The sequence below is a fragment of the Dasypus novemcinctus genome, chromosome 1 (genome assembly GCF_030445035.2).
Source record: "Dasypus novemcinctus isolate mDasNov1 chromosome 1, mDasNov1.1.hap2, whole genome shotgun sequence".
NCBI classification, from domain to species: domain Eukaryota; kingdom Metazoa; phylum Chordata; class Mammalia; order Cingulata; family Dasypodidae; genus Dasypus; species Dasypus novemcinctus.
In genome coordinates this window covers 51498426-51519520 of record NC_080673.1, presented here as the reverse complement: position 1 = coordinate 51519520, position 21095 = coordinate 51498426, and the positions used below count along the sequence as shown (strand labels likewise).

Genomic DNA, 21095 nt, shown 5'->3' with positions numbered 1-21095 from the left:
GTTCCAGGATCAGTTCCTGGTGCTGCCTAAAGAGAAGACAAGCAAATACAGAAGAACACACAGTGAATGGAAACAGAGAGCAGACAATGGGGGGGTGGGGGGATAAATGAATAAATAAATCTTTAAAAAAATCAGTATTGGTAATAACATTACTGCAATAAATTACGAAATCTCAACAAACAGCAGGAGGTGTTATTTGGATATAAATATATTCTTATTTTTAAACTAATTCTACACTGGGTCATCATATTGCATAAAATGCATTGATTAAGTCAAAAATTTTAAGGACAATGTAGAATTGTTTCATACTGCAACATCAGCAATGGAATTGCCTATAATTTACTTTCTAGCAGGATTTTGTTTGTTTGCTTCACATTGATATAAATAAAAGTAGATCACCACTACCCCTCCAGAGGTGGAAAACAAATTATTCATCTACATGAATATTCATTGAAATCAGCATGAAAGAATGAATTAGAGGGAAAACAGTCTTCTCTATTTCTGAAACTTAAATTCCCATGGAAGGAAATGCATAGCACTAATGTAAAAGCATAACTTAATATAAAGTCATTTTACCTTTGTTGCCACTATAATCATAATTATAAAATTTAAGAAAACTTCATTAATTAAAAAAATATTTCAAATATTATTCAAGGGACAATGTTTCTAGTCTCTTCTTAGATGATATTTTATAATTCTCTTCTTCAATGTCCTATACTGGGAGCTCTAATACAAGGGGGGAAAAAGAAGACAAAAATCTGCAGACTCCCTACAGCTGGAGCTCAGAGGCCAGAAATATGGAACTAAGTCAATTACTCTATTGAGAAAGGGAAATCTGGGCAAGTATTTCCTTGCCTTCTCAAAAACTCAGGCATCTTGGACAAGTTGCCCAATCATGCTAGGTCTTAGCTTCTGCTTGAGAAATTATATAAGGTAGTTGTACCTTTCTCATAGAAATTGTTGTGAGGATTAGATAAAATAATCTAAGCAAATAAGAAGTGCCCTATAAGTATTAGCTTGTATCAATATGTAAGCTAGGATAATTCACCCAGAAGGCAGGCTACTTAAAAATATTTAAGACTATCTAAAATGCTCTTTGGAAAGGCAGGGTATTTTAAAGTCTATGAGAAATGCCTGCAAAAAAAAAAAGAGAGAGAGAGAGAGAGAGAAAATGTATATTTAAAAATAAAAATCAGATTCAGGGAAAATATAAATTAGAAGAAATTCTAGATAAGAAAGGGGAAAAAAAAAAGATTGGTAGGCAATAAAGGCCTATGCAGTTATAATTGAGCAGGTGTGACCTATGGTTCCATGTAGCTTAGATTTTTATTAGATAACATGGAATATTTTTAAGAGCCCAAGAAAAATCTATGTGGAATCAAAGAATATTCAGGCTTGGAGGCTTGGAGGAACCTTCAGTAATTTTGAGTCTGGAGATGTAGGAACGAGGAGCCATAGGTGTTAACTGGCTTACACATGGCCATAGAACTAGTTAACATACAGAGGCCAAGTTAGAACACAGGTTTCTTGCTTTTCAGTCCAACATTCTTTCATCCCCATCACACTGTGCCTCGTTTGCAGGACAGGTGGCAATTCCCTTTCTTTGTGACAGGTTCTCTGCCTGCACAACATGCAGTTCTGACCTTTCTTGCCTGCACATGGTAGTACAACACTCACAATTATCATTCTGGTGTAAGGACCCACAAAGCAGATGATCATTAAGTTGCTTGATGCATGATTTCAATCACTCACCTTGCTGGAGAGTAATATCAAGCAGGGTGAAAAAAAGTAGGACATCTGTCTCAATCCCTGGCCTCTCTGTATGAGGAGTGTTAAATAAACAGTTTATCCTGCTGGGACAGATATCCAGTCTGCTTAGCAGGGCTCAGTGCCTCTGGGCAGCAGATCCTTGGTGGCTCCCTAGTCAAATAGGACTTCACAGGAGGTACCTCAGAGCCTGAGGATGTACAGCCCCATACACCTTGCCACAAACTGGCCAAACCACCATTACCTATGTCAATCTCATAACGCTTTAAACTAAAGTCTAGTTTTCCTATATGCTCTACAATTTGCATGGAGATACCCAAATTTTTCCTACTTCTATCCAGCTCTTAAAACCAGCCTTCCCCCATCAACTACTCTTTAGAGTTACTTTGTCCAATGGGTAGCCACTAGCTACATGTGACTCTTGAACACTGAAAATGTGGCTATTCCAAATTGATATATTCTCTTCACATAAAATACACACAGGATTTAGGAGATATCATAAATAATCTTTCTAATGATCACATTTTAAAATATTATTTTGCATTGATTGAGTTAGATAAAATATATTATTAAAATCAATTTCAGGGGGGAGGGGAGAGAAATAAATAAACCTTTAAAAAAATCAATTTCACCTTTTTTGTTTCACTTCCTTTTTTTAAAAAACATGGCAACTAGAAAATCTTTCTGCATGTGGCTTGCATTTGTGGCTCATCTTACATTTCCATTGGGCAGTGCAGAGTTAGAGGTTAAAAGAATACATCCATAATATTTTGACTTAGTTTCATAAAATTGTATATAGGAAATATGATATGACTTTTAGAAGGTCTTTGAAGAAACAGAGTTAATATCATAAGGATGATATACAACATATCATATACATAAGTTACAGGACAGGCCCTTTCTGAGAAGCCAGGTACTTTTTCTTCATGGTCAGCCCCAACAAATATGGTTATATGGTTTCCTACCCCATAAGAAGGGGAAAAGGATAAATGAATTATTAATGCCAAAAAAAAAAAAAAAGACATAAGAAAGTAAAATGAATCAAGAGGAAACCTATTAGAAGTTAATAAATAGTAAAAAACAAAAAAACCCTTTTAAATATACTTAAGAGATTTCTGGGAAGATGGTGGATTAGAAAGATGAGAGACTTTCTCCTCTCCCAGAAAAATAGCAAGAGGACAGGCAGAAACAGCCTGGGGAAAAAATGTTCTAGGGTTTAGGACACCAGGGGAAGGCTGGCCACCACCCAGAGGACAGTGGGGCGCAGGAAAAGAATCTCAACGGAAACACTGTGAGATGCAGATACAACTGCAGCTGCTGGTGTCTCTTCCCTACAAGCAGACAATTTTGAAATCTGTGGCCTCAGGCTGGCTGCTATAGACAAAGGGACTACAGGGATCCACCCCCCAGGAAAGATGAGAGAGAGGGATACAGCCTAAGGCAGATTAAGCTTTTGGCCAAGAAATTTGATCTGTTGAGTCCCAGGAACCCTTTAGGCTGGGAGGGGCGCCAACCACTGTCTACACTGGGAGCCAGCATGGGACTAAAAAGATCTAACCCTCTCAATCACCCTCCCTACTGACCAGTACAGGTTATTGAAGATGCAGAGGGGAGTGGAATTATTAGCTACATAGGAAAAGTGAGGCAGCTGCCAGGATAGCTTGCAGAACTGTCTCTGAGAAAGTTTGCATTGCAAGGCTTTTAGTCTCCAGGCAGGATGCTCTGTCAGATTGATTCCATTTATGTTGCAACAAACACATTCTGACCAGGCTTTGAACTGAAAGGTCTGTCAAAGAGCACCATCTGCTGGTCAAACAAAGATGTGCATGTGAGAAAATTAAAAGTAAATAAAAGATGCTTTTTCCAGCCTTTACAGTCTCCCTCCACAAGGACCTTGGAAGTGGGTCTGCAACCCATTACTAGGTCCAGGACTCAGATTTGAACAACTAGCAGGGACAATCCTAAAGAAATAGAACAGGTTGAGCCAAAAATCAAAGAATGGTAGTAACACACAGCCTCCTGTCACTAAATTCCCACAAAAGAGAGAGAAATTGAGCATCAGAGTAAATAATAATCAGATCTCTAGATACCAATAAAAAAAGTACAAGTAATACTAAGAAAATAGAAGAAATGGCCCAAGCAAAGGAATATATCAAAACCCCAGATGAGACACAGGATTTGAGACTACTAATCAATGATATTCATACAAATTTCAAATTTAAATGAATGGGTTGAAAGACAATATGGCTAAAGAGATAAAGGATATCAAGAAGACAGTGAGTTAGCACAAAGAAGAATTTGAAAACATGAATACAAAAATAACAGAGAGCATGGAATGAAAGACACAATACATGAGACCAAAAACACATTAGAAACATGCAATAACAGACTTCTAATAACATAAGAAAGAGTAAGTGATACAGAAGACAGAACAGCTGAAATTGAAAAGAGAGGAGAACAGAGAAAGAAAAGAATGGGGAAAAAATGAACCGGGGCTCAGGCAGTTGAATGATAACATGACGTACAATAACATGTGTGTCAAGGGAGTTCCAGAAAAAGAAGATAAGGGAAAGGGAGAAGAAAGAAAAAAGAGAGAAGATGCAAATAAACAAAATAAGATGTGGAAGGGGGTGAGGGGATGTAGCTCAAATGGCTGAGTGTCTGCCTCCCATGTACAAGGTCCCACGTTTGATCCCCAGGACCTTCTCAAAACTAACAAAGAAACAAATAACTCTTATTGGGGAGTAGATGTAGCTCAGTGGTCGAGCATCTGCTTGCCATGTTTCAAGGTCCTGGGTCCAGTCCCCAGGACCACCTAGGAATGAAAGAAGGAAAGAAAGAAAAGCAAGAAAGGAAGGGAGGAAGGAAGAAAGGAAGAGAGGGAGGGAGGGAGGAAGGAAGGGAAGGAGGGAGGGAAGGAGGGAGGGAGGGAAGGAAGGAGGGAAGGATGGAGGAAGGAAGAAAGGAGGAAGGAAAGAGGAAGGATGGAGGGAGGAAGGAAGGAAGGGAGAGAGGGAGGGAGGGAGGAAGGAAAAGAAAGAGGGGAAGTTATGACTTACCCCACAGAAATAAAAAGGATCATAAGAAGATATTATGTGAAACTGTATGCCAACAAACTAAACAACCTAGATGAAAAGGAAAGATTCCAAGAAATGTACAAACAACCTACATTGACTCTATAAGAAATACAAGAACTTAACAAACAAATTACATTTTAAAAGATTGTATCAGTCATCAATAATCTCCCAACAAAGAAAAGCCCAGGACCAGATGGCTTCACAGGTGAGTTTTACCAAGCATTTCAAGAAGAATTAACAATAACCCTGTTTAAATTCTTCAAAAAAAGCTAAGATGAGGGAAAATTACCCAAAACACTTTATGGCACCAACATCACCCTGATACCAAAGCGAAATAAAGATATTACAAGGAAAGAAAATTGCAGACCAATCTCTCTAATGAACATTTAAATAAAATACTTGCAAATAAAATCCAACAGTGTATCAAAAGAATTGTTCACCATGACCAAGTGGGATTTATTTCTGGTGTGCAAAGGTGGTTCAACATAAGAAAGTCAATTAACATAATACACCACATTAACAAAATTGAAGGAAAAAAAACACATGATCATCTAGATTGATGTAGAAAAGGCCTTCAACAAAATCCAGCATACTTTCTTGATAAAAACACTTCATAAGATAGGAATAGAAGGAAAATTCCTCAAATATGATAAAGGTCATATATGAAAAACACACAGCCAACATTGTACTCAGTGGGGAAAGGTTGAAAGCTTTCTCTCTAAGATCAGGACAAGAAAAGGATGCCCACTATCACCCTGTCAATATTGTGCTAGAAGTTCTATCTAGAGCAACAAGAAAAAAAAAAAAAAAAAAGACATCCAAATATAAATAAAAGAAGCAAAACTCTCACTATTCACAGATGACACAGTTCTACATTTAGAAAATTCAGAATGTTTACAACAAAGTTACTTGAGCTAATAAATGAGTTCAGCAAAGTGGCAGGATATAGGATAAACATGCAAAAATTAGTAATGTGTCTGTATACTCTGTATTGAACAATCTGAGGAGGAAATCAGGAAGAAAATTCCATTTACAGTAGCAACATAAAGACTCAAATACCTAGGAATTCATTTAACCAAAGAAGTACAGGATCTACATTCAGAAAACCATAAAACAATAATAAAAGAAATCAAAGAAGACCTAAATAAATGGAAAGATATTCCATGATCATGGATTAGAAGACTAAATATCATGAAAATGTCAGTCCTACCCAAAATGATTTACAGAGTCAATGCAATACAAAACAAAATTCCAAGAGCCTACTTTACAGAAGTAGAAAAGGCAATTACCAAATTTATTTGGAAGGGAATGGGCACCCTAATAGCCAAAAGTATTCTTTAAAAAAAGATTGATGTGGGAAGACTTTCTCTGCCTGACTTGAAACATAGTACAAAGCTATAGTGGTCAAAACATAGTATTGACATAGAAATAGACACATTGATCAATGGAATAGATTTGAGAGTCCAAAAATAAACCTTCATATCTATGGCAAACTTGTTATTTTTAAAACCCACCAAGCCCACATTACTGGCACCAAACAGTCTCTTCAGCAAATGCTACTGGGAGAGCTGGATATCTATAACCAAAAGAATGAAAAAGGACCCCTATCTCATTCCCTTTACAAGAATCAATTCGAAATGGATCAGAGGCTAAATACAAAAACCAGGACCAAAATGCTATTAGAAGAAAATGTCTTGTGATATTTCAAGATCTTGTGATAGGTGGTAGTTTCTTAAATGTTATACCCAAAGCACAAGCAAGTAAAGAAAAAATAGGTAAATGTGACCTCCTCAAAATTAAACACCTTTGCAGCTCAAAGACTTAATCAAAAGGGTGAAAAGACAGCTGACTCAATTGGAGAAAATATTTGGCAATATTCCAAATAAGAGTTTACTAGCCATGATATATAAAGAGATGCAATAATACAACAATAAAAAGATAAAATGGCATTTGTCCAAAGAAGAAATAAAAATGGCAAAAAAAATACATGGAAAAATGTTCAATATAACTAGTGATTAGAGAAATGCAAATCAAAGCTACAATGAGATCATTTCACATTTATTAGAATGGCCACTATTAAAAAGATAGAAAACTACAAGTGTTGGAGAGGATATAGAGAGGTAGGAACACTTATTCACTGTTGGTGGGAATGCAGAATGGTGTAACCACTGTGGAAAACTGTTGGGCATTTCCTAAGGAATTTGAATATAGATTTGCCATGTGATCCAGAATTATCACTCCTAGGTTTTTACCCAAAATAACTGAGAGAAGTGACATGAATAGAGATCTGCACACCAATGTTCACAGTGTTATCATTCACAATTGTCAAAAGATGGAAACAACCCTGGTGTTTCTGAATGGATGGATAAAAAACTGTGGTATATACACACAATAGAATATTATGCAGCTGTAAGAATAAATGATGTCATGAAGCATATAACAACATGAATGAATCTGGAGGACGTTATGTTGAATGAAGTAAACCAGACACAAAAGGACAAATACATTATATTGTGCTATAATGAGCTAAATATATTGTGTAAACTCATGAAGTTAATAACTAGAATATGGGTCATAATAAAATTAGAATGAGGTTAGAGAATGGAATGTGAGGGTTAACTTGTGCAGAACTGGTAAAAAGCTTGTGTGTTAATCTTTGGAAATGAATAGAAAAGGTGAAAGCACAACATAATGTTTGTATTAATAACTAGCAGAGCTAATGTATGGATATGACATTGGTTGAAATAGAAAATATAAGGTCATGTATATTAATAAAAGGAAAGCTAAAAAGTGTAACATGGGACTATATAGCATAGTAAAACTTCATGTGAAATATGGGTAATATCGCATATATGACTCTTTTTCTTTGAAACTGAACAAATGTTATGTATGTTAATGTTACAAGATATTATTATCAGGCAAAAAACAAAACAAAACACTAAGTGAAAGAAACCAAACACAAAGTACAACATATTATATGATTCCATTTATATAAAATGTAAATATAAATCAATTTATAGAGATGGAATTGGATTGGTGGTTGTGTAGGGTGGGGGAGGGATAGAGGGATTGAGAGGTGACTGTAAAGTGATGTGGAGTTTTTCTTTTAGGAGTAATGAAATTATTCTCAAATTTTTTTGTGGTGGTGAATGTACAACACTGTGATTATATTAAAAGGCATTGATTATACACTTTGAACGGATTGTATGATATGTGAATATATCTCAATTAAACTGATTTTTTTAAGTTCTTAGAGTAAAGCCATGAATTATAAAAATTACATCTTTGTTCTGAATATACCTCAAAAGGTATTATAATACAGGTTGTCATCTGCTTGATCAAATCATAAAGAGAAGTTTGTATGAATTCAATAGATGCTGCTTTAAAATGCAAAGAAATGTATGGGACATATTTTTTAAATTTACAATATAAAATTTTAACTCTTTTTTTAAAAAATTGGAGTGCTTACTGGTATAGAGTCCTCAGCATGTTGTAATGGCTGAGTTGTAGATGTACATGTTGAAAGTTGTCAAAGGACATGTAATGGACATATTGTTGATGTCCTTGGACAAGGGCTTAAAATCTCAGATCCCTTTTTCAGTGTTCAGAGAAACACTATGAGGACTGACTGAGCCTCAATCAATCAACCAGTTGAAGGATTGATTACATATAAAACCAGTGACACTTTGTAGGTTCTCAGTGTGTGTGAATTCTTTTCTATGCCAAATAATTTGTACTGAGGGTATCAAAAAGCAAGGCAGGCTGATTTGCTCTTAGTTCGACTCATTCTTACCATGCTTAAGATTTAATTCTATAATAATAATTGTCATTTTATTTACTTCTGATGTATCATATATGTACTAGACTTTAAGCATCTTTTCACAGTCGTTTCTGGATCTCTGTCTGGTGGTTCTAATTTCCAGGCACAATAGTAGGTATATTAGAATGAAGAAAATAAGCAGTGACCTTGGGATGAAATTTAACATATAGAATTGCCTACCTAAAATTCATTTTCCCCATCTTTCATTACTAATAGATCCTTGATTTTTTAAAAACTGAGGATTGTACTCAGATTGCCTCCTAGCTAAGGACTCAGCTCTTCTTGGTGATTTGTAAGTGGCAGTCTACCAATTGATATTTCTGGGAAAGTTATTGCTTTCCAGAATTAAAAGAACAAGATCATTCATTTGCTTTTCACTCTTCTGACCTGGAACATGATACTGAAGGTACAATGGCCAGATTGGACAATACTTTAAGAAAGAAGGAACAGGGAGACAGATGGGGACCGGTTGCTTGGAGTCACTCTTGAGTAGCTAGCCACACCAGCCCCAAACACTAGCTAGATATCTTTACCCCCACTCTGTTGGGGACTGGTGATTGTCTGTCCTTTAAAAACCATTGGCTCTCTGATACCTAATGCTGCTGGGGCTTGTAAAAAGGATCAACAGACTGGTGGTTGAGCTAAGAATGGAAAAACCAGTTGGGCAGCCTACATTTCTTCTGTGTTGCATGCCAGTAAGATACAACAGAAAGCAGTTGAGCTGGGTATTTACTGGAAAAAGTGGATCTCATCAGCAAAAAAGATGTAGGGTGGTGGTAGGCAGGGGGGAAGACAGAGCCAAAGCCAGATATCCTATGCAGGGAAAATGGAGTAGAGAGACTCAAAAAGGCCCCCAGAAATACCCATTATTTGTGCCCCACAGAAAAGCCAGGATTTCAACACCTGCCACATGCAGAATTCTGATACACGGAATTAGCCTGAGAATCATCAAAATCAGCAGCAGAGGAAATTACACCATAATCAAGGGAAAGGACAGAAGGAACTTTGTCTCCACTCTCCTTTCTCTCTGCCTCAGCAGCCAAGCAACTAGAAGAGAAAAGGCTAGGACTTGTGAGAGCATCAGCATATGCCCCGCCTCACATCCACAGCAAGTTGCTAGAGGCACAGGCCAGTCTAGCCTGTAGCTAGAGATGGTAGGAGAGGATGGAAGAAATAATTTGCAATAAGAGAAGAGACTAAAGGTTTAAAATGAATAAGATATATTCCCAAGAACTTGAAGAAGACAAAATATAGGGGAAATTTTATACAATTAGGTCAAGATACATTAAAAAAAATTAAGCAAGGGGAATTCAATACAAGAGCAGTTGCAAAGATGGGGGAGGATGTCAGTGGGGAAAAAAAATTAAACCAGCTCATGTATCATGAATACAAATAAATAAATAGGACTCCTAGATAAAACAGTGTATTAAGTAACCATCATTAATAGTTTAAAAAATTGGTGAAAAGGGCTATGTTTTATGAAGGAAATGTAAAGGGTGTGATGAGAGCTTGCAAATAGATCTAGTATAGAGTGCTGGTGATAGACAAGAGACAGGAGAGATGCACCCTGAGGGTGGCAGAAGGAGGGTTCTGTGGCTGTGGTTGGGAAGGACTGAGGCTGGGAAAAATGTGTACTCCTGTTTGAGGAATCAAACAAAGGCCTGGAGTACAGAGTTTGAGAAGCAGGCTAGAGCAGCACAAGAAGATATTGAAAAGGTAGAGAGATAACAAAGCTGGAAGATTCACTTGAGTAAAAGGGAGTTATCTAACCTGTCTACCAGGTCCAACCGGGTAGAAACTAGAAGCTCCTGTCAAGCATGAGAGCACAAAAAGTGTCCTCTTCCTTTTCCTCCTCTGGCAAATGTAGCAGTTAAGTTGTCAATTGCCTGCAGGATTTTGGAGAATTTCAAATGAGCCTTTCAGTTGGCTCAGCCTCAGGACCTCTTGGACCCAGTTTACTTCTGGACTTGTCCTCCTCTGAATGTACAGCCACCAGGGACTTAGCCTGCTGTGCTTTCTTTTCCAGGGCTGCCATGCCTCCTGTCTAAGCAGAAAGCATCTATGACCCTCCTGCTCTGTCAGCTTCTGTAGATCAGAGATGTGCTGGTTCAGATACAGCAGAAAAACTTCAGAAGGATTTTCCAACGCTGGATTGAACCTTGGAGGTAGCCTTGCTTTTGCCTTGTGTCACACATGGTGTGTAAGCACCAGAAAGGAGAAAACATCATAGTTGTGCCCTCTTCTCTGTCCCCTTTCTGAAGTGATGATGCTCACATATGCAATTTCCCCAGCCTCCTCTTATTCTAGAAATATTGGCTCCCAATCCCATTCCAGCTACCTGCAGGGCAATTTCTAGGCCCATTTCTAGCCAGCTGGACTAAACCTAAATTCATTTTGAGGATAATTTTCTGAAGACAAGGAATGAACTCTGTGCAATTCAGCAGATATGTGACAACTCCTCAAATAGTCACACCCTGTTAATTTAAGTCAATTTCATTCATCAGCTACCAGGCAGGAGGCCAGAGAAAGTCCAAAAGATTAACACGGAACTCATTTGTGAATTTTTGGAAACAAAAGAAACACTTACCCCAACCTCTGGCGGTGGATCTTTATGGTCAGGTAGGACACTGGTTCGGACCTATGGAGAGAAACCCAATTTCTACATGACTTAGGAGTAGAAGCAAGTGCAGAAGCAACACGCAGGGGCTGGGGTTCCATTTCCTTCATTTGACATCTAGTCAGATTCCAAGGTTAATGATTAATGAAGCTACCTGGGTAAAACCCCTGCTGAGCCCAAGGAAGCTGTCCTTGGCTTCCTAAACTTCCTGATTTTTCTAAGGAGACAGACCTGCATGGATCTTCACCCCATTTCCTCAAAAAGCATTCGACATTCAAGGAAAAGGATAGAGATGGCATGAAGAAAGTAATTCTATGTGTGTCCACCAAATATTTATTCTTGAATAAGCATCAAAATCTACACGCTTTATAGGATAACCCTCTCACTTGAGGATTCTGGGGTCAAATTTCAGTACCATCTCGAAAAGCAATTCTCAACTAGGGAAGGGGTAATAGTAGAAAACAATCAGTCATCTGGGGAATCTTTTCATAAGTTCGAAAAAGCGTTTCAAGTGATATATTAACTCCTTAGATAATAAGGAGACATATCTTCTGCTGACCAGTGATTCTCAATTCTGGCTATACCCTAGAATCTCCGTGGAAACTTGTCAAACTATTGGCACTACTCCTTGCCTCCAGATAGTCTCATTCTGATACAGATACTGAGTCTATGTTTCTCTATTTAAGAAAAATGTTACAAATGAAAAGCAATGATGAGTCTCTTTCTCATTTCAGAAAAAGCTAGTAAAAGCAGAAACAGTAATAAAATCTAAATCTAGTATATCTTAATTTGTAGGGAAGAGAGAAACAAGTAAAATGAATACAGAGCAATATACAAGCACATCCTGTTTAATTAGGGGGTAGGGGATTGCAGGGGGGTAGGGGATTGCAGGGGAGAACAGCAATCTAGAAACACGGAATGAATCAGTTTAAAGAGTCGTTTTGACAAGATCCCTTTGGACTAGCAATCATGTTTCTCTTCAGATCTTAAGTCCTGGCATAATTGACCATACCAGGTCAATTATTCCAGGTTGAAGGGATGCTTGTAATATTCCTAATGTCAAAATGTTTGAACCAGCTTCTAATGGCCTGCTGATCTTTAACACGGTTTGCATTTCCTTCATAAGAGCCTCAAGCCATGGAAAGATGTGCATTTTAGCTTCCAGCTCAATACTCTTTGTTTCTTTATGGCAGATCCAATGCTATCACTTGCCCAATTTGTCAGTCCTTATGACTCAAAATTGTTCACCAGAGCACAAAATAAATGACAGGAGATACCCCAACAGAGTAAACAACACAATTTACAGAACACACTCAACAGAGAATAGCTTGACAGAGCACTCACTGCTTAAGAACATTTACAGTTTGGTAGTGCTTTAATATTTTTTGGCCCCAGAATGTTCAGATGTACCATTTAATAATACCTGAGAGTCATCAGCTGACATCAAAGGAGGAGACGACTATATATTAACAGTGGGCTGTAATGGACTGTGTTTATATGTGATTGTGTACATATTTACATGCATATATAGTGAATAAATATATTTCTTTATACATGCAACACATATACACATATGTATATGTGTATGTACATTATTTTAAGAAAGTATTTTAGTGGTGAATAGTAATGTTATCCAAAAAAATAGACTTGAATATAGAAATAAAGTGAAAGTTAGAAATTGATGAAGGTCAATATACTTATAATTGCATAAACTACTTGATTCAGATATTCTTTCTGTTTTTTTAATTGTGTGATTTTAGAGTAATACTGACAATCCTTGCAACATGGTCCATTTAATCCCTAAATTTATATTAATTTTGTAGTAGAATGCTTAATCCTGAAGAGAATGAACTACAGAGGAAAAAAAAAAAAGATTCTTTATCCTAAAGTTGTATACTATGCAAAAAGTCAAAAGATGCTCACAAACTAGTTTGCCATATTCAATGTGTGAGTGTGAGAGAAAGAGAGACAAAGAGAAAGAGAGACAGGGGCTGGGAGTGGGGTGGACAAAGAATAAACTTCACTTTACATAAAGATAAGCATTTCTGAAAAGCACATGCATGTTACATTTATCTAAACCCTCTAGGCATGTTTTAAATCACTAGTAGAGCTCTAAAATTAGAGGAACTAAAAGTCAAAATTTTTGTAAGCCTATTTGAAAATTTATGTCAGCATTTCATATGGAACATTTGTTTACATCAGGATATGTGTACAGTTCTGAAACTTATATTTAAGGTCAATACTTACTGGTATTATGGTATGTGGTTACACATCAATTATGTTTTCTTGTGTAAGATGTAGCCCTTACTACAAGAAATACAAACTAGGTTTTAAGCACTGCACTTGCCAAGAATAAGGCCCTATTCTTTCTCTTTGGGGCGTCAGTGTCTAGTGGGTAGGAAAGATGTTCAAACAAGCTAGTAGCAGGTAATAAGTGCTGTGAGGGAAGCACAGCCCTGTTCCTATGGGCATTCAGGGTGAGGAGTAACTAATTTGGCCTCCAAGTGACAGAAGAGGCTTCATAGAAAAGGTGGCCTGGATTTTGAAGCATAGATAGGAGTTTAAGGCAAGGAAGGATATGAGAAACACATGCCATGGAGCTGTAAAAGCCCAACTGCTTTCAGGAAAGAGTGAGTTTTCTGATGACTTGCTGTCACATGGAGTCCTGCTGGGAAGTGGTTAGAGTTAAATAAGTCTAGGGAGATAAGGTGGGACCGTTCCTGAAGAGGGCTATGTATTATGCTAAGTAATCTGGGCTTTATATGATTTCCAAGTGATAGAAAATCAGGAAAGGAGTTCAGGTGGTGGGGTGACATGCTCATACCCCCTTGAATCATCCCAACTCTGCCCTGAGTGGCCTTGGGAGAGTTATTTAGCTCTTATCTTTAACATGGAGCTGATAATAAACCCCAGGGTTGCTGTTAGGATTACATGCTTTCCAGCACACAGAATAGCACTGTTAGGGGAGTAAACTGTGTCCCCCCAAAAGAGATGCTTAAATCCTAATCCCTGGTCCCATGAACACGACCTTCCTTGGAAATAGGGTCTTTGAAGATGGGATTAGTCAATAGGAGGCCAAACTGGATCGGGGTGGGTCCTAAGCCAATATGATTGATGTCCTTGTAGGAAGAGAGATTTTCAGACAGACAGACACAAGGAAAAGGCCAAGTGACAGCAAAGAGTGAAGCGCGGCAGCTTCAAGCCAAGGGACACCGACGATGGCTGGCCAACTCCAGGAGCCCCAGAGCGGGTCTGGGAGCGTGCCCCGGCCAGCACCATGCGTTCAGACTTCTGGTCTCCAGAACGGAAACAGTATGTGTCTGTTGTTTTAGGGTACCTGGTGTACCCTAAAAATAGAAGACAAGTACCTGACAAGAGAGGGAAAGAGGGAGGATGATGGAGAGGAATAGAGACAGGGAAGAAAGGGGGAGGTAGGGGAGGAAGGGAAAGACAGAAAAAGGAAGGGAGGGAGAGACAGTGAGGTAGAAGAAAGGAGGGAGGGAGGGCTATGTCACTGGAAAAATAAACCCTAAACGGATTTAGAAGCGCCCTCTTGAAGAAACAAGGGATGCAGCAGGGGTTGTCACTGCAGCATTCAGAATATTCCAGGTCACTAGCAATGTCATGCCTCCTGAGAATTAGCGGCTTTCCTGGGAAATTCATTTGTCCTTTTATGGTCTTATCAGATGCTCTTATCCCTGGCTTTTCTCTCCCATACCCCTTGTCTCCCTTCCTGGAATGAAATAATGTCTGCCTGACTACACACTTAAAGTTCTTGTAGACTCCTTTTGTCTAGCCTTTTATGATATCAAATAAAGCAAGGCAGACCAATTAATAGGCATGATCATGTTGAAGATTATATATTCCAGCCTGCCTATTTCTTAAGATACATGTAAAAGAAGTTAATTAAGTACAAAATTCTACATATTAAATTTACCTCAAAAAGAAAAAAAAAAACAAACCAGAATGAGTAGCCTACAGTGAATGATACTCATTCTTTTATCAAATCTCTATAGACTAATTCACAAACCTTGCTCATTCCCAAGCAAGAGGCTATTTGGGCTACCATTATGGCTGCAAATACAGCCCTTCAATGCCCAAATCTACAAGAAAGGACTCCTGAAACAAGTCGACCTTGTTACAAAGAGCATGGGTACTGCTGTCCTGAGAAAGGGCAAAGGTGGCAGGTAAGGACTGCCCTACTTTGCACAGAAGAGTAGCTGAGAATGAGGGAGAGCAGCTGCCTGAAATGCTCATACTTTGCTGGGGGTCCACATCCAGAGGAGGGGAGGCCTTGTTGCCATAAGTCTGTCCAAGAGAATGGCACTGTCTGACTCATACAAGGGAATCTCCACACAGCTCAGAGAGAGGCGCAACCTCCTGGGCAGGCTCAGGGAGAAGGCAGAGAGGGAAGGTAGTGGAGTGTGTGGTAAGGCAGGGAGAGAGCCTGGGTCCTCTTAGTGTATTATTGTCACATCCGGGAAAGTCTCTGATAATGAACGTGTCACTAAAGCTCATACTTTTACTAATAAAAATGTTACTCCAATTCTATAGGTATATCAGATTAGGATATACAATACCACCACCACTTACACGTTCCACTTGGAATGAGACATAGAACTGCCTTAACATTCAAGCACGTGAAAAGCTGTCTGCGACAGCAATGTCTAGCTCCTTTCATGATATGGAATTATCTGGACGGAATCTGCCCAGGTAGGATTATATTTCCAAGCTTCCCTTGTACCCTGGTGTGACCAACGAAATGTCCTGTAAGCAATGTTGCCGCATCCCTGCTGGGTTTTTCAGAAGTGAATGTAATGCAGCCTCTCCACTGTCCAGTTACCCTTCCAATATCCAAAAGTAGAGGTATTCAGGTCCTAGGTGTTTACAGAGCTGTGCCTGGATTCTAAAATCACCACATGAAGGAAAGCCCTCCACCAATCGCTACCAGTATTTGATTGCTACATAAACATATTAGTTTTCTGTTGTGTAATCACTGCAAACTAAGCTACGTAAAACAAGTGTCATGGATTAGTTCCCACTTCAATAGATCAAAAGTCCAGGCATGGCAAGCCTGGGTTCTCTGCTCAGGTCTCACTAGGATGAAATCAAGGTGTCAGCCAGCTACGTCCTCCTTTGAAGGCTTGCCTAGGCACATTTCTGCTTCCAAACTCCCTCAGGCTGTGGGCAGAATTCACCTCCTTGCAGCTATAGGATCAAGGGCCCAGTTTATTGATGACTCTCAGCTGGAGACCTCTCTGTACTCCTAGAGTATCTGCACTCTTTTGTCACATGGTCTCTTTCATCTTAAATTCAGCAGCAAAGTATCTCCTTTCCAACAAATCCTTTTCATACAGAATCACTGAATTCAGAAGAACCTCCTTTAAGAATTCACTTGATTGGGTCAAGCTCTTCCCAGAAAAGCTCCCTTTCTTAAGTCAGCTGTGCTACATAACATGACCTTATCAGAAGAGCACACTCCATTATAAACAGAACCAGGGCTTACGCACGGTATATAACTATGGGGTGGTAATCTTGCGGTCCATCTTCGAATTCTACCTATGACAATGTTCAAAAATAAGCTTGCATTGCATTGAGAAACTGGAATTTGGATGTTTACATTTGTTTCAGCAGCCAGCATCATTCAGACTCCATACTTGTCTTTTTTTATTTTTTTATTTTTTTAAGGAAGTATCGGGCATTGAACTCAGGACCTGGTATTTTGGAAGCAGGCACTCAACCACTAAGCTACATCTGCTCCCCAATGGGAATTAGTGTTTTGCTGTTGTTTTGTTTTTTCATTTGTTTGTTTTTAGGAGGTACTGGGGATCAAACCTGGGACCTTGTACATGGGAAGCAGGTGCTCAGCCACTTGAGCTATATCCTCTCCCCTCCACATCTGTCATAAATGAAAATTTAGTTTCAGTTTATAGTTATGGAGAAATTAAAGCACGGTAGCTAATATTAAATCCTAATTCAGTAATAATTGCTAAGGTAGCATTCATGTATTAAGCACTTGTGATTCAGCCACTATTATGAGCACTAGTGATCCCAGAGTATAAGAGATTAAGATGAGAAGTGATTTCTTGCCCACAAGCAACGAAGATTACATTGTTCAGAGTCAAAATGTCTAATAATAATTGCAAAGAATACTCAGTTGACTAAAACCTATCATTGACTCCCAGATATTGATTTTATCATTTATTAGCCTTTATTCTTGGTGGAGAAAGGTATCCATGTGCAAACCCAAGTAATTTAGATCACAGAATCTTAGAGATGGAACAGACCTTAGATGGAAAAACTACCTATGTAATATAGAAATTTCATCTGAAATATCTCTGAGAGGCACATCTAAAATTTTTCCTGAACATGCTTCAGCCCTAGTTCGCTATCACACTTAGTATTTTAGAGGCAGTGCTGCAAACTCACATGCTAGAAGGTAGAAGATCTGTGATCAGATCTCATATTTTGTAAAGATAAGGAAAAAATTGGAATTATTTTTGTACCATCATATGATTGAAAAGTTTTGGTAACCAATGTGGATCTAAAACACTCTGGGTCAACATTGTAAAGACAAAAAAAAAAAAAGTCTGTAAGTAGGAAATAGCTTGTGCGCCATTGGTGTGTGGTTATGTTACTATCACCTTGGCATTGTGGTTCTGTGATTACGGCAGAGCAGTGGACTTCCTTAATTCCTGTTCTCTGCTCAAGTACCCGTCAGCTGTGTGGACCTTGGGCATATTACCTACCATGTCTCAGGCCATTTTCCTACTGTATAGAAAGGGGAAATAAAAGAGAATAATTCAGTGGGACATCAGAGAAATAAGAGATGAGCTGTATAGAGTATGTATCAAAAGTGAATAAGAACAAAAAATAAATAACAACAAAGTGAGTAAGGGGTGAGCATGTAGCTCAGTGGTTGAACACCTGCCCTTCATGTACGAGGTCCCAGGTTCAATCCCCAGTACCTCCAAAAAATAAAAAGAAGAGAAAAAAAGTGAATAAGAAGTATATATGTATATATATTAAGAGCTCAAAAAGTTAACTAATTAAGGTAAACGAATATGATAAAGGGCAAAATTTTTAACATTGAGCTAATATCTTTATCTCTATAGCCATACCTGTCTATTTCAGTCAGAGATCTAAGCTCTTTTTTTGAACAAAAAAGAAAAATTCTAACTAGTTTTCTGGAATTGAAAATAGGTTGAGCAAAATTCCTTCAAATATCAATAATGGGCAAATATGAACTCTTTTGCAAGTAGGTTATTATTATTATTCATTTTTCACCAGAAACATGCCTGGTAAATAAGGGGGAAGGTGTGTCAAAATAAAACCACTACTATTTTAAGAACAAATGTTGCTCTTAACCTTGATTACACATGAGATTTATTTACCTGGAACATGGATTTTTAAAAATGCAGATTCCCAGATCACATCCTAAACTACTTAAATCAGAATATCCTGGGTTATGGTCCAGGAAGAAGCATTTTTTAAAGATTCATCACTTGATTCCAGTGTACAGCTAAGTTTGAGAATTACTGTTCTAAAACAAATGAGACTGTTTTTCTTATGAGTGTCCTACACTAGCTCTGAATTCTATGAGAAATCTCAAAAATGTGTTGTGCAATTATCAAGCTACTAGAATAAGGTTCCCTTTGAAAAAGACCAATAGAAAGTTAACAAAATCAGAATTGGAAGGGATTTTTGACATATTTAGTCTGTGCACTAATCATCCACTGGTATGTTGCTGTTCAGAAGGATAGTCCTCAGACCATGCCCTAAAATCTTGTTAGAAATGCAGAGTCTCAGGCTCACCCCAGACCTACTGAATCATTTTAAGAGTCTCCAAGTAATTCCTATGCACATTAAAGTTAGAGAAGCTCTGGTCTAGACGACTGCTTATGAGTGAAATGGACCACAGATGAGAATTACAGATTTTCTCTGGCAGCAAACATGTCTCATATAAGAAACGGGATTTATTCCTTTGGTGATGAAACTATTTCATAATTTTTTAAAATGTCTGTGGTCTCCAGATTCTGTCTTCCAGCAGAGTGAGTTGCTTCTTTTCCTTTGTTAGACACGTAGTGATGGGGGTTCCTCTCTTCAATCCAGTCGGGTTGCCCTGGGCTAGAAATGTGGTAAGACATTCTATCTGTGGTTCATTCCTATTTCTAGGCTATTGTTCTTCAGGGCTTTCAACTGAGAGCCTGGCCAGATTTTGCTTCTCAACCCTGAAAAAAATGCAGAGGTTTTCAGTATGACCCAGAGCTTCAGAATCTGCCAAATGTCTACAGAGAGATACCAGTCATGAGTATCTCTTTGGTTTCCAAAATTATTAATATTATTTCGGCTCCATGTGAAAACCAAAATATCTGCTGTTTCCCTGTCTTCTGGCTGTGACCTTCTGTTCAGCAAAGACTTGATCCTCAGACTCTAGCTATGATGTGGGCTATGGGTGGAAGGCTCTTTGTCTCTTCAGAGATAACTAAATTGTTTGACTTGTGGGTGTGAAACGGTAAGAGGCTGCAGTCCTGCTCTTAGGGACCAGCAGGCTCCAGTCCCAGGAAATGTTTAACAAAGCAAGGGCTATAAACTTTAAGTATTTAGGGGAAATGCAAAAACCAAGGCTTATCTAAAATGTCTGGAGTCCTTGCTAAAAGCTTACCTAAGATGTGAAAGAGATATATGCTAATTGAAGCCTATTGAGAACTGAAACAAAGGGACCATTTGGCCTTTCCTCTCTGTATAAAAGACGTTTGAAAATCTTGTTCGGGGCTCGGGATTCAAACTGAAAGCTCCCGAGTCCGGCCGGCCGTCAATAAACCATTTTTCCTTCTCAAAATCATTCCTGAGTCCTGGCCTCTCTATTCTCAAATAATTGAACTTCTCTTAAATTCCACAACATTAATGGCGACCACGAAGGGACAATAAATGAAGGCCAGAGACGGTAGCATTTTGCTGCCCCTTCCAAATCCCCGAGGAAGCCGGGAGGACTCGGGTGAACCCCAAATCTGGGCGCCCCTGGATTAAATTTAATCCAGAAAAGATGTGGGCTCCACCAGAATCTTCCCGACAAAATCAAGGGGCAATGGAAGGTCTGAAGAGAAAGATTCTGGGAACGAAAAAGAGCTCCGAACATGGAAGAAGGTAAGACTCCCCGGGTGAGCAGAGTCTGGAAGGCCCTAGCTTTAATTGCTAGGAAGGGGAGGCTGATCACCTCCCGAGAGAACCCTAGTAGCCCCAGAAGGCTGGGGGGAAGCCGTTCTCTCTAGGCTTGGGAAAAGGAGGAAAACCGGGGAAAAGCCCTGGTGTTTTGGGTTTGTCTAACTGCATGTTAGAATCTGGTACTGGTCTTATATCCACTAAAGGAGTGGAGTCTCGATTTTAATAGGAAGGGTATTTATAGGTTCGAGTCCTAATATCCTGGAAATTGGTCTAGATTAAGGAAAACAAAACTTGGTTACAGGAAAATGGATCGGCTTTTCTGGTGGAGCTTGGTCTGGGTGTAAAGTTTAAACAGTGGAAAAGTCTAGCTGAAATCTTTTGTTATGGTGCTAATTTGTGAATGAATTTGCTTTATACCAAATGTTAAGTGTTCTGAGGTTTGTGATGGCTGTGGGGGCAGCCGTGGTGAAAATAAATATATAAACTTGTGAGTCAGATTAGTGACCTTTGTGCTTCTGTCTGTGTCAGCTCAATGTTAGTGTTGGAGTTGTGTCCTTACATGAAGTAGAATTACAGCTGAGCTGGAGCCCTCCCTTGCCATTGGCAAGGGGGTGAAATGATTCTGGGGCAAAAGCTGAGGAGTCTAGAT

General features: G+C 38.7%; 1 protein-coding gene across 16 annotated transcripts in view; it reads right to left on the bottom strand.

Annotated features, from left to right (window-relative positions):
* INPP4B (inositol polyphosphate-4-phosphatase type II B) overlaps positions 1-21095 on the bottom strand; it is a 902865-nt gene that overhangs the window by 285360 nt on the left and 596410 nt on the right. For all 16 annotated transcript variants that reach the window (XM_058287497.2, XM_058287349.1, XM_058287627.2 and 13 more), the window contains exon 8: positions 11252-11302. In XM_058287497.2, coding sequence (XP_058143480.1) covers positions 11252-11302 — 51 coding nt within the window. The remainder of the gene's footprint in view (positions 1-11251; positions 11303-21095) is intronic.